The sequence below is a fragment of the Tachypleus tridentatus genome, chromosome 2, assembly GCF_004210375.1.
Source record: "Tachypleus tridentatus isolate NWPU-2018 chromosome 2, ASM421037v1, whole genome shotgun sequence".
NCBI lineage: Eukaryota > Metazoa > Arthropoda > Merostomata > Xiphosura > Limulidae > Tachypleus > Tachypleus tridentatus.
Genome location: NC_134826.1, coordinates 90,500,322 through 90,515,181, shown reverse-complemented (window position 1 = coordinate 90,515,181; position 14,860 = coordinate 90,500,322). Strand labels below are relative to the sequence as shown.

General features: G+C 29.5%; 1 protein-coding gene across 3 annotated transcripts in view; it reads left to right on the top strand.

Annotated features, from left to right (window-relative positions):
• rtet (major facilitator superfamily domain-containing protein rtet) overlaps positions 1 to 14,860 on the top strand; it is a 105,416-nt gene that overhangs the window by 39,431 nt on the left and 51,125 nt on the right. For all 3 annotated transcript variants that reach the window (XM_076489287.1, XM_076489286.1, XM_076489288.1), the window contains 2 exons: positions 558 to 749; positions 10,089 to 10,185. In XM_076489287.1, the coding sequence (XP_076345402.1) occupies positions 558 to 749; positions 10,089 to 10,185 (289 nt within the window). The remainder of the gene's footprint in view (positions 1 to 557; positions 750 to 10,088; positions 10,186 to 14,860) is intronic.

Here is a 14,860-nt window from a genome sequence, read left to right as displayed (position 1 = left end):
CCCAGAAGTTTCTGGCTAAAGTCCCAGTCCTGGAATCTATTTTTTTTTCTCTTATCAATTTTTCATGTAAAATATTTAATATGTATTAATGGATTTACTGCATATTTTAAAAACAAACAAAATATATTAGTGATTCTGCAAGTAGGACATGTTAAAATTATATTTTAGTATAAAGAGAAACCTTTTACAAAAGTTTTTGGAAAAATATTTTATTTTAAGCCAAAAAATAATTTTTACTAAAGTACAGAAGTAGTAACCGCTATGAAGGGTTACCTGAAAATGAACTAAAAAACAAGATTACCTGAGAACAGGAACAATCATTTTGTAATAATAACCAATTTATTGAATGCAATAAAGCTTAATTATCAAATTCCACTAATCATTCAGATCTAGCTTTATGGACTTTATTTTTTTTTCCTTTCACAGCCATGGTCAAGTGTAGGGTTTGTTTAACCTCACATTCCTATTAAAACTAACACACTGATCAAAGTGTTCAGTTATTCTTAATTTACTGTAAGTTCTAAATTTCTGAAAAAGGTTTTTTTTTCTCTTTTCAGGCTCTTATTGGAGTTGCTTTCTCAGTTGGCTTTATTATTGGCCCAGTGATTGGAGCAGGATTTTCAGCATGGGCAAAACATCATCAAGGAGCTTTTTTTGTAATTCCTGCACTTTTTGCCTTGGTGTTAGCTCTTATTGATATAGCTTTTATAACAATTTTCTATAAGGAGTCATTAGATGTGAACAAAAGAGTAAGTACACATCTGTTTCTATACACAGCACATGTTGAGATTCAAACTTTCATTATTTATTGGACATTTAAACAAGTGTTATGACATTCTCATAACATGTTTTAACTATTTAACTCTTTCAATATGAGCTCAGTCATATAAGCTGTGTTTGTGATCCCCAAATTTACCTTAATAGTTTTAATACTTTAACTTCTAATATGCTCCATATACCCTAAGAAAAATTTTCAACTTTCAGTATGCATGAAATCTGAATGTTTAACTTGTGTGAGCATACCGAGTCAAAGCTTTGCTTCAAGTGCAAAGTGATTTTCATGTTAAGATTAAAAATACTTTGATAAATTTAGACTGCTTCATTTAGCTCTATGGATAACAATGTCATTCAAGGTTGGGACAGAAAATCATTTTAAAATCTATCCAACTAGTATCAGTGTACTTGTTTCTGTACTTTTATTGCACCATTTATTTTGCTTTGTGTACTTCTTATAGCAGTTTCACAAATAACCAACAGTCTCTACTTTGTGTGAAAATTAATTTTTATTCCTATTTATTTATTCAGTTTTTACATGTCCATGGAATGCACACAACATCTCTAAACATTCAGTATAGCCATATTCACAATAACTATAACTTTTACAAGAATTGAAACCACAATTACAAATTTATAAAATGTAATCCTCAACTGGCCTACAGATTAAAGTGAGTAAAAAGCTGCCAAAGTAGAGATTAAATTTTGTAAATTTGTGATTGTGGTTTTAATTCTTGTTTTGTTACTTTTGTAGCATAGATTCCCTACTTGATTTTAAAATTAATAATTCTTTAATACTCTTGTTTTTATATTTTCTGTGATATCTGTGTAAAGTATATATTAATTTCCAGAAACTGTTGCATGTCTATCCATCAATATGTAGCTTCATCTGTAGGGTTGAAAAGGTATTTTTCAAGTTGTTTACAATTTATGAAAAAAATCTGAATAAATATTGGAATATCAAAAGTGGATAGTCAAAGACCAATCAAATACATTGGACAGATCTTGTTGCAATTGTTTGTACTATCTAAGGACTAACTTTGCTGATGTGATAATAAGGTAGGTAGTAGATGAAAAAGATGCTGTTTTAGAAATTTTTGAATTGTTAAAATGAAACTATTAGCAATCTTTTTAGTGTATTATTAGTATATGTAAAACTGTAATATATCAAAACCAATACTTTGAATTGTCAGTGTTTTGATTAGTAATTCAGTAGAGTGGGTTTTTGGTGCATCAATTCCTGTTGTTAGGTGCTCAGTAAAGTTACAGTTAGAAGCTTTTTTAATAAGGCCAATTTTAAGAAAAATATTTTGGCAACTGTATTGAAGATTCCTCTGTCTATGAGAGAAACTTTCAAATGCTGTCACTTCATTTGATCTTTGGGGTTTGAATACTTTATTTGGTTCAGAAAGTGGTTTAACTCAAAATGTGTAGAGTGATGGTAATAATCTTCAAACCTATGGCTGAAGTGGATGATGAATTTAGGCAATGCACCTCAAAAATTTGTCTCTACAACATTCACATAATGTTGTGTATTATTCATGTATAACCAGAAGGTCAATTCCCATTTTTATTTTACACTTATTCAAATAAGAAATGGAAAAGAACGCATGATTTCTTTTTCATAGCACATTTATTGATAACTTTGAACCATTTCAGTTTTTACAATTGTTAAGGTTAAATTGTCAAAAATGCTACAAAATTACATAATCAATTTTGCTGTATATATGTGGCAATCAGGCCAATTGTATACTATAATAATTGGGGATTTCCAGTTGTGACAGGATTGGTAAAACAGTAATATTATGCTTTTTTATTTTTGGCTAGTGTAGTCTGCAAATTTGGATTAACAAGTGTTTGCCCTTACTTGCATACATTTGCAAACAATGTACAAACAACTTACAAGTTTTCATTTTCTTTACTTGCCTGTTTTGGAAAGTGTTAGCAAAAAAAAGAACTTGCAATTATACGTATATCTTTCAAATCTGTGAACATGCTGCATTTGTGTTATCATATATAAAGAGAGAAAAAAGTAGTGTTGTGATTGAAAGCAGTAGTCATCTTTATGAATGTTCAGATAATTACTGTATATTTCAATTTTATAAATGAAATTTTATATGCGAGTTCCATAATATTGTTACAAAAGGTTTTAATATTGGACAAAGTGACAGCATACTTATTAGTGAAAGTGTGTTTTGTTTGAATACACAGGCATTCACAGTGAAGATGTTTGTGTATTGTATGTGATAGTTTCTGTACATTTGGGAAGATTGTTTCATAGTTTGTCATATGTTTTTCTCAGTTAAGAAATGCTTAGAGCAATTTATGTGGAGTCGAATGTTTAATTGATCTCTTGATTTTAAGGGGCTATTGACTCCAAGATCTCCACAAATTTCAATCTGGGAGTAAAGTTTGAACTGAAATAGAAGTAAATAGTTCTCTTTACAAAAAATCAGCATACTATAATGCCATTTCATAGATCAAGAATTTGGCTTTAGAGCTAGCAAATGTCAAGATTTTCATATTAGAGAAAGATTGAGGATGCTTTAGATATTTCCTTATAAAATAAATTAAACCTTGTAGACATTAAATCAAATGTTAATATTATATATTTTTTCATTAAGTTATTAGTTCACCATGGTAATAGTGTTTTAATTATGTTTTGAATGTAACTAAAAAGTCATGATGTGCACTTTGACCTGTCTGTAGTAAGAGGGTTATTGCAAAAATGGTGTTTTATTTTCAAATATAAAACTTAAGATTTTATTATTGATCAACCAAATCCAGAGTTTCATTTTGTGTTTAATCATTAACCTCTTTTTTTTTTTTTCTTGACTTGTGTTATTTCACATATAAATTTGTCCCCTGATGGAACAGCAGTAAGGTTGTGAATTACTGATATTAAAATCCTGAGTTCTTTTTCTCTGCAGTAGACACAGCAGGTCGCCCAACGTAGCTTTGTTATGAAACAATTTAAACTGTTATATAAACACATTTGGATACTTTTAGTAGGCATGAAGAAAGTAAATAAGTTTCAGTTTTAAAATAAATGTTAGTAGTTATTTCAATAATTTGTTTTTAAGTCTTTTTCCTATGCTTTAGAAACCCTTTTAGTTTTAGAATGTTTTGCTTAGACTGAATTTATAACTTTGCCTAATATTTAAACACAAACATAAAAAATGTTGCCTAAACCAATATTATACTTACTCAAACTAACATGTCTGAGAAAGGTTTTCAAAGATGTGTATTTAAAGTGGAAGTGGCAAGTTGTTTTTCTTTTCCCCTCCATCTCACTGGGACTTCAAAGGTGTGGTATTTGACTTTAAAGCTCTAGAAATCTTTTTTGTTGGAGATACAATAATAAAACAAGTAAATATTAAAGACCACTTAATTGCATTCATTTTTAATTTTATTTCCAGGTATTTTTATAATACACAATCATTAGATAGTAATGCAATATATTGTAATTATTCTTGGTGTTTCATTAAGTATTAACGAAAACTTATTGTACCGGATATATTCTCACTGTTACTTCATACTAAAAATTTATTACACTGTATTATATGTATATTGAGTTTCATACTCCAAACATATAAAAATGACAAATTAATAAATAATGGAATGGGTTACTTTGTTCCTGCGGTGTGTGTGGCTTTAAATGTTTCCCAATTAGAGTGAAACCTGTAAAGAATATTATAATAACTAAATATTAATTTCACTTTACCTCCTCCCCCCAGTGGCACAGTATGTGTGGGAGCTCACACCATTAGAAACCAGGTTTCAATACCCATAGTGGGCAGAGTATAAGTAACCCATTGTGTTGCTTTGTGCTTAATTTCAAAACACACATTTTACTTTACTTCAAATAATTAGTTACTAAAGCAGTTATGAATTTTGTTGAAATGAGTTCATTATAAGTGTAACCATTTGAAGAATCTAGATTAAAGATTGAAATAAATGAGGTTTGTAATTAGCATTTTGAAAATATTTAAGTATTTCATTCTCAGGATACTTGACTGCTGGTGACAAATTTCAGGTAATTGAAGGGTTAAATAAATGAGAATAATTTCAAATGTAGTGGGTATTTCTAAAGTTATTCACAGATAAAGAGACTGGTTTAACATAACAGCATTTTTTAACTATTAAGGAAAGTAACCCTTGAGAAACTTTTACATACTAATAGAATTTAGACTAACAGTGATGTCAAATGTTGTACAGATAAAGGAGAGAGGTGAAGGGCAAGATCAAATATATCCACAACCTGAAGTGTCAAGGCAGTTGTGTTAAATGCATCCAGCAGTGTATACAGACATCACAGTACTGCACTTTTGGTTTGTTTGACCTTGAAATGCCTAAGTGGATATTTATACTGTTGGAAAAGAAGCCAAAGGCTCCTGGAGTCTCAGACATTCTCCTCTGAAGCATATTGACTATACTGGACACTACACATTATCAGCTAAAATTTAACAAACTAAGATTTGTAATTTTTTGAAGTTAGCTCAGGCTTGTAACTAGGACTTTCCGAGTCCTGTCCTCTTCAAAGTATTCATTGCTTATCTAGCCATTTCACAAAAAGGCCTTTAAGTACTACCATGCATGTAAGATGACGATGATATAATTTAATTGTTACAAGCTTCTCACATACCCCCGTTGTAGCAGTGGAGAATTTGCAAGAAGCCAGCGAGTCTCTATCATGGCTTATATATAACAAAATGTGTAGTCAAACAGATAAAGCCCACTGGATGTTAGCTATCATACCTCAGTGCCTTCCAAAAATATTCAACTTGTACAAAGTTTCTGTATTTTGTTGTCATATGAGCTTGCAATCATGAAACTTTCAAATGGGATTTTGTATTTAGAATCTACACAATCTACAATAAATTAAAAAAAAAAACTAAAAAATAATGCTAGTATTATCAAAGTAAGATTTTCAAAGAAGAAATATTTTCAGTTGCATAACTATGCAATTCTTTTGTTATGGTAACTCTAAATCAGTTCAGGTGAAAAATATTATTCTTCTCTTGGTCTGAATAAACACTTCTAGATAACTAGATGTAAGATAAACATTTAAAATTAACTGGGAATGTACATAGTGCTTTATAAAAGTATTCATCCCTTTGCAAAGTTTCTGCATCTTGTTGCTGTCAGAGCTCGCAGTCATGAAACATTCAAGTGGGACTTTATATGCACAAACTACACAACCTACTTCAAACAGAGAAAGCTAAAAAATAACACAAAAAAACATTGATATTATGTAAGTAAGTTAGATTTCAAATATTTTTATCTTCTCACTTGCATCAGTATTCAACCCTTTTACTACAGCAGCCTTAAATTGGTTCAGGATGCATATATCCTGCATCACAGAAATTGCAGTAAAAGAGCTTCATCAGTCAGATAAGAGTAATAATGATCAAAAAGGGTTTGAAATTAACTTTTGTGTGTGGGTTCCTGAAGCCATAAAAGATGTATGTTTACTGGAAAACATTATTAGTATTGAGTAGGTTCAAGCAGGTTGCATTAAGTTTGACAGAGTGAAGACAATCTAATTAATTCTGAACAGAATGTGAATCAAACTGATTTGTCAGTAACTTTGTATATAATGGTAGTGTTGTATTCTTAAACTAACTGATATCTGTAAATATATTTAGTAGGTCTGCTTTTATAATGATGGAATTTATAAAGATAATTATAATGTTTAGATAAACTGGATATGGTTGTGAAGAAGAGTCTTTATATCAAAGACACAGAAAAAAGACATTGTATGCATTTGTGTAGGACATGGAACATTTGCTTTCTAAAGAATCAATGAATGATTTTGGTCTTATCCTTTCTTGGAGATATTTTTCTGTCAATTGACTTGCATCAGAAACTTTGGAGAATTGTGTGAATCCACTACTCCTTGTTTAACTGGAAATGCCAGATTCACAAATAATGACTAGTACTATTCATGTGACTGTTCATTTTCATTGAACACAGTGAAGGCTGTATCTTTTCAACATTATCTACTTGGCCAATGCTGGAAATTAGCATCATTGATCTTCTTGTGCAATCTGCTACTTTACAGTAGTATCATGTGTACACAGCATTTATTATACTTAAAATAACATGCTTTTAAGTACATGTTTATGACTAATACAGAGAGCACATTCCAAACAATATAAATCTGATGGCCATTTTTAATTGGCTTGTTGGGGAATCTTGTTTGTACTGGAAATATTGAAGTCTGTTGAGTGAGACATTTTGAATGGAAATGAGATTTCTCTTAGTTAGAAATTGAAATAAATTACAGTGCTTTTATTGAAATCTACAAAAATTGTCTTCCCCTTCCACTTGAATGAATAAATAAGACTCATGTGGAAGATTAGTGAGAATGATGTGCTAGTAGTACTTTCCAAGTACAAATCAGTTTCTTAACATCCTAAATGCTAGAAGCAATTGTTTTTATTTTTTGTTGTTGTTTATTATTTTATGTTTAAAGAAACATAAATAAAACTTTACAAGTACTTTAAGTACCTTAGAACTTTGGTCTATACTGTTTTAAAAATATAGCTGAAATGTAAGCATTTGTGAGTAAATAATAATAATAATAGTAGTATATACACATTAGTTCATAGACATTTACACACTTTGTACTAGACTTTGACCATCCTGGAAGGATGACTTACAACCTGCATTTTGTACAGAGCCATATCATAATCATTTTCTCATACTTTTATAACTTTATACAATTCTCGTAGCAACCACTGTACTACAAAGAAGGTAGTAAGTTGTCTTGGAAGGTGCTATTGGAACTGAGATTATAATAAACTCTGTGGGAAGGTTCTGGCAATTATGTTGCACAAGCTTATTTGCTGTTGGTTGTGTCATATAAATAGTCTAATGGCAGGAGTGGTGAGTAAATGCTTTATAATTGGCAGATTTCTTCTTCAGCCTCTAACAGAAAATTAAACATAGAAATAGATGTGATTGGGTTAGAAATAGGAACTTTCTTGCAAAGTACTGTGGAACTTTGTGGTTAGTACTAAAGAGGATACGTTTTAAAAATATAGCTGAAATATAAGAATTTATGAGTAAACAGAAATAATGCACACACACACACATTGCACATACATTAATAAAATATTGTAACCAAACACCAATATATTGTTGAATTATACAAGGCATCTTTCTCATTGCACCCCCTTCATTAACCTCAGGTCAAATAGTATGACATGGAACACATAATAGCCATCTTTCATGCTGAAAGCAATCTGGGGCCAGCACTTATCATCAAGCTTGAATCTGCAGTATCCTGATGCCAGATCTAAACTGTTGAACTGGTAAGAACTTCCTAACTCATTCAGATATTCAGAACTTTAGCACATACTTTTCTCCTCCTTGACAGTCTGTATTGAAAGTGACCAAGTATTCTTCAAAAATTATAGGACTGTCCTTCAGTATCTGCTGTTTTTAAGTGCTAACAACTTTCCTAGTGCCTTAGGGAAACTAGAACTGTTGTTGTTTTACTGCACTTTCATTGCTGCTTTGGTGAGTCATTTATGTTAGACCCAGTAGGCTATCTGGTCCTGTATATACATTGGCATTCTCAACCAATGACCATTGTGTTGCTCTCGCTGGGTTTTAATGTTTCCTTAGTCTTCAGTCAGTGATCTCAGATATGTTGCTATTTGTATTTGCTTTCAGCCATGATATGAAGTACACAATCATAACATTAGTGTTATTTTCACTTGGCTTACTGTACATTCAAACTTTTCACCAAAATATGCAGTCCACTTTCCTGAGCTTGATCTGGCAAAAACTAGATAACTTTTCTATGAAACATCAACTTGTCAGTTTATGGACAAAAATGTTAGATAATTTCCACAGTATGTTCATTTTGAGGTTATCAAATCCAATGAGGAGATGAATACCTTTGTTCTGTAAGCAGCATTTTTTAGACACAGCTAGAAATATACATGTCCTGTAATGTCTAGTCTATTGGTATTAACCTAAAGAAAGTGACTATCCACAGGCTAAAATGGTGATATCACTTGGAAAACATGAAATGTTGCAAGGTCTGCAAGCATTCTGACTGCTCTTGTGTAAACCAGGAACTCAGTCTCTTGACCATCTACCCTCATAATTACTTACATAGGTCTACTTATTATCTATAAGCATCAACTACATTGGTTAGTGTTATGTAAATAACTAATTAATCAAAATTACAATTGATTGATGTCATGAAAGTAATTCTTATTACCAGTTGTATTGTTTGATTTTAACTATCCAGCAATTAAAATTACAAATAAATTGAATAATGTGATAAAAATAATCACATAATGGAAATTAGGGCTCCTGATTGTTAATGTTTTTGTGTTTTTCAAATGCAAAGTAATTGAAATACTGAGATTTTGATTTTCCATTAGTATTTTTGATTAATTCATGTTTGTTCAGCATAACTAATTAGTGTCATGATTATCAAAAGTAATCAGCTAATTAAAATTAGGGCTTCTGATTATTGTATTTGTAATTGTTTCAACTGTTCAAGTAATTGGAATATTGCTTTTGTGTTTGTTTTTAAGAACAAATTTATACATTGGGCTGTCTGCACTTTGCTTTTTAATTTGTAGTTACAAGTTTTTCTTTCATTTTAAGTTAACTCTGTTTTTGTTTTTTAATCTTCTTTTGAAAGTTATTGATTAGTTGAATATAATTGATTAATGAGGTCAATCATTGATTAATTAGAAAATTTCACTAGTTGACCAATTCTAGTGTCTGGTAGTTGCATTATACATAAGAGACAAATGATGGCATTTTCAACACTTAGATGGTTAGAGTGGAAGCCCAAGAGGTCAAGAGATAGCTATAGTGTTAGCGGAGATAAGTATTACTGGAAAAACACTTTTAATTTAGGAAAATATTAACTTTTGTAATACTGTTGTTTATTGTAACTTGCTTATACAATATAGATATAAATAAATGAGATTAGTATCACATGAAATGTTTTGGGGAATTTAAAACATAATAAAAGCACATTAAAATGAAGAAAAAAATGGTTGCATAAAATGTTTTTCAAGAAAATTAAGATCAGGCATTTGGCGAGCTAAAACATTTTACATTTTTTTGTAATAAGTTGAATTCTTTGGAATATTTAAAACTGTTTTAGTCAGCTTGCATATTTGATTTAAGGTATTTAAACATTATACTGATATTACCTATTGTAAGTTTGATTAATTGTTTCTTTATTCACATGGTGAAAGCACGTTTTATCAAATATTTTGCATGAATTGTCATTGTTTATTAAAGAAATGTTTGTTTATTTTTTTAAATTACAGGCAAGAAGTTTAGGATCTGGGTTGTCTGAAGTATACGATTATATAATACCTTTGTCCTTGCTATCGTTCAAGCCTGTACAAAACTTGAAAGAAAAGGGTGAGTTAATCATGCATGAAACACTTTGTTTACTGTAGTGTAAATAGTGCTTGTATAATATTGAAACTGATAATATCTGAATCAGTTTTTGCCAGTTATTGTTATACTTTTTCATACAGTTACAAAACATGGTTTAAGTTTGATCTTTGTTAGACCACTTATTAGAAGTGTACATTACTGTTACACTTGATTATTACCTAAGCAGTTATTTCTAACTGAAATCTTACTCTTACATTTATGAATATCTAGCAAGCACTAGCTACATAGTGTGCACGATGATTCTGTCTATCAGATTAAAATCATCTATCCAAATATTGCACGTATGAAAGTTAGCATATAATCATGTACATAAAAATGTAGAATGACTTTTGCAAACATTGTTATTAAAAGTCAAAACTACAATCAGATTTAATTTTTTTGTCTATTCATATTTGAATCTGGCAACTTTAATGTGCGATTAAACATAACAAAAACTTAAGCTTTAGTTTTATTATGTTAAGGATTGTGCTTACTTGTGTAATAGAACTACTAGCTATGTCAGGTAAATAAATATTGTGAGCAGTCTGGACAACTGTGTTATTTACCATTACAAATGTCTATTGTGACTGTGGTACAGTGATTGACTAATGCTTTTGGATGCGTGTTGTTTGTTACTTTAACATCATGTACGAATTTTTGTATGTTTCATCTTGCAAACAAGATTTCATAAAGCTGGTAAAATTTTGAAAAGGGAACCATTAAAATCCCCAAGCACATATCTAGCAGCACTGATGCCAAACATTGAATTAGATAAACTAATCTGAAGGAGAATGCAGAATAAAACAATGAAACTATGGCTTTATTTTGCTGTAGTAGTTACTCAATAATAATTAATAGAAAAAGTACTTAATTATGTTACTAAATATTTATCAGCACATAAATATGTAATATTTTTCTGTGTTAAAAGCAATATGCAGAACTGTAGACATCCAGATGAAAAAAATGTTTTATGAAATATTTGTATTTCAACTTATCCCTCTTCCTGGGCATTCTCTACAGTGGAAGTCAAATGCTTAGTGAGTTACATTCAAAATTTAATTAAACTGATTTTTGTTCATATTATTGCAATTAGTATTGTATAAATGTCTAGCTAATAATCCATGTTTTATTAATTTCTTGATTTTATAAAAATATTTTAAAAAATCTTAAATTACCCCTAGTAAGAGAAATGTGACAGTTTTCCTGTAGGTTTATTCTCTGATTTTTCACTCTCCCTACAATATGTAAATTATTCATTATAATATTGTCATTGCTTGGACAAAGCGTGATTATAATAGCCTTCAATTTTGTTTGGTTACAGAGCCATCAAATAGAAAATCAGATTCCACTTACCACATCCTGTTTTTCAGGATTTGTCAATAGTTTTTTCTCTTTAATACTGTATTATTTAAAACCAATAGAAAGCTAAGGTTTCCATATATCAATGGATATATTATATTGTTTTTTTGTATAGAGAATTCTTAATTTCTCTTTCAGTATAAGCTACACCCCCACAGGAAACTTGCAGACTAGTTTGGATGAATTTATATAGACTCTTGTTTCATATAGGTAGAAAGCCAGAAAAGTTGTGATAGTTATGAGACATTGATGATTTTCACAGGTTACCATTCTGTGTTTTTGGTGCATTATTTAAGTAAATAAAAAGTATTTAGTGCAATACTACCATTAGTATAAAAAATAAAAAAGGCTTAATCCTTTTGTTGTAAGTTAGGTAGAATCTACCCAACTCATAACTTCTAAAGTATCTGTGAGAGTAATTATGCTGTGATTTTTGATAATGTATATATATATATATACAATTTTGCAGGTTATTAGTAAACATCACAAGACTTTCCTATACAAAATATCAGGTCTTATAATAAGTATAAAGATATTTTAATTAAAATTTTCACCTAAATTTTTTACTTTCAGAATGTTGACTAGGCAACATGCAGAGTAACTTTCATTTTAAGATTGAAATACTTTTATGCATGAGAACATTTTTTAATTTCCTGACAATTATCAAATGTTTTTTAAGGTAAAAAAAAACTATTATCTGCTATTTTTACTATCAAATCAGAATCTTTGTAAACATTCAGTTGATTTTACCAATATCATAATCACCATAAAAATTAGGAAGTAGATATAAAGTGTTTTTTTCTTTCTAAAATTACTACAAATTGTAACTGAAATACATTTAATGTGAAGAACATAAATGTCATAATATTTACATTTATTATTTTTATTATATTGATCTTTCAACCATTATTGGCTAAGATAGAAGTTGCAATGATGAGGTGTATGTGCACTTGTTACTATATTCAAGAATATAATAATTACCTTCTTTAGTCTTTACAAAGCGACCTTTCTTGACTGTGTTTTAGTGGATAGTGTTTTATAAAATACAGTCACATTTCAGTTATATTACATTGTATATGCATGTACATTATTACTATTTACAAATAAGATTTTAAACTTGTTTTTCTTTAAACATAGAACAGTAAATAAAGAAGTAAAGCAAATACTTATCTCTACTAGTTACAACTTTTGTACTTGGTTGCTGCTTGTCCAAGGTTGTTAGACCTTAAGAAATTTTGCACAGGGAGGATGTGAAACAAAATTTTTTTTTTAGGGTTTATATATTTGTTTGAATTACCAAAACATAATAAATTACCATATTGATACCATAGAAGTCCATTATAATTTATCAAATTTGGTAATATAGCTGTATGCAAGGAGAAGAAGAAGAAAAAAAATTCTAATCGGTTAAAGACTCAACACTACTAGCATGAAGAATTGTTTCAAAATAAAGATAGGATTCTGTCATATTTGAGAATGTCTGGGGAAGCACTTGTGTGACATTTTGAGCTTTTGACTGGTTATTCACATGCTGTATAAAGAACTAAGTGTATGTAAGGGACTGTTTCCAAAACTTGAAGGAGAAAAGTGGGGTGCCATTGTTTGATTCACTATGTTATTGCAATCTAATTATATAGAAAAGATAGAAAGTTTTTATTTTGAATCATAGCTTTTAAATATTGGTAGTTTTAGTTCCTAACTTGCACAAAACTACAGTCTTTGTATTTTTACATCAGAAACATCTAATTTGAACCAGTGCTGCATTCAACATACCACGTGACACACAAAAATCAGTGTTTATATGTGTGTTTTAAATATTTAAAATTAAGAGACTAACTTTTATGAAAATATGAAAATTTGAATGATATTCTATAGTTTGATACCAAATGTAATGATATAAATTCATGAAATAGTAGTACGACATGGCCTTTGACCTATGACTTGTAACAATAGGGTTAAGTGTCATCAACATAAAATGGCAAAAAAAGGCACAGGTAATTACTTAATGCCTTGTTCTTCATGCGTATTTTTTATTTTTACTGTAAAGGTAACTAAAATGTCAAAATATGAAACTGTTTATGCTAGTTAAAGTTGAATTAGGTGAAAAAATAGTAATATAATGAAAATGATTCACAAGGCACACACATGAGCAATCTGAATAGCTTGTGAGTAATGTAATTCAATAACGAAACATGAGACATGTTGCCAAAGTAATTTACAACTTATAACTGCATGAATAGTACTAAGACACAGTTCAAAGGGCAGTAAAACAATAAAATTTAAGTATAAATAAATGTATACTGTTACAAGTTCAAAGCTATGTAGGATAAACAAATGTTTTATATTGCAACTTGATGTCATTCCAGAAAGGAAAAAAGGGGTAATTTATTTTGTATATTAATGTATAAAGTTAGGGATGAGAAAAAAAAAGATAAAATGTAAAGTTCTACTGTCAAAAAACATTTGAAATGTATTCATGAGGTTTAAAACACTATGCAAATGAAATGAGATGGAGAAAAGTATTTTCAATCTTAACATGAAAATCACTTGGTGCTCAGACTAGTCAAAATGAAAACTTAATATATTCATAGATAAGTGTTTATTAAGAATAATTCACTAAAAAAAAAATTTTTCATATATAAAAGACACATAATGTTTACTGAAAGTTTGTCAAATTTTGTGAAGATACATACCATATTAAAAGTTAGTAGTATTGAAAGTATATTAAACAGTGTTCACACAAGCAATTTCACTGAACCCATGTTAAGAGAGAGAAACTTAACGTGAAATGTTTTCTTAATTTTTATCCAATCTTTGATGCTAGCCCTGTTTGATCTTATTACTTTAAATGTATAAAAGCGTTGGTTACTGGCCATAAATGGTAAATATGCATTGTGTGTGTGTGTGTGTGTGTGTGTGTGTGTGTATATATATATATATATATATATATATATATATATATATATGGAGAAATTGTACCTTTCATTATAAAAGCATGAAATTGGGCACAATTATAGAATGCCTAATATATCCAATGACAGAGATGACAACCTTTTTGTAAAATGTCTGCCAATTATTGGTTTGACTTTTTGTAAATGACATTATTATGTTGTTTTTTGTGAATGTTATAGTTTGCCTTTTTGAAATTTCTGTTTTGGTTAAAAAAAAAATTAGTGATAACTTGCATTGCCTGCCACTTAAACTTAGGATGTAGCAAATCTGTCATATGTAGGTTAATGTGTGTGTGTTAATACTACTGTCTTCTAACTGGAATTACTTTTTATATGCATTTATGATA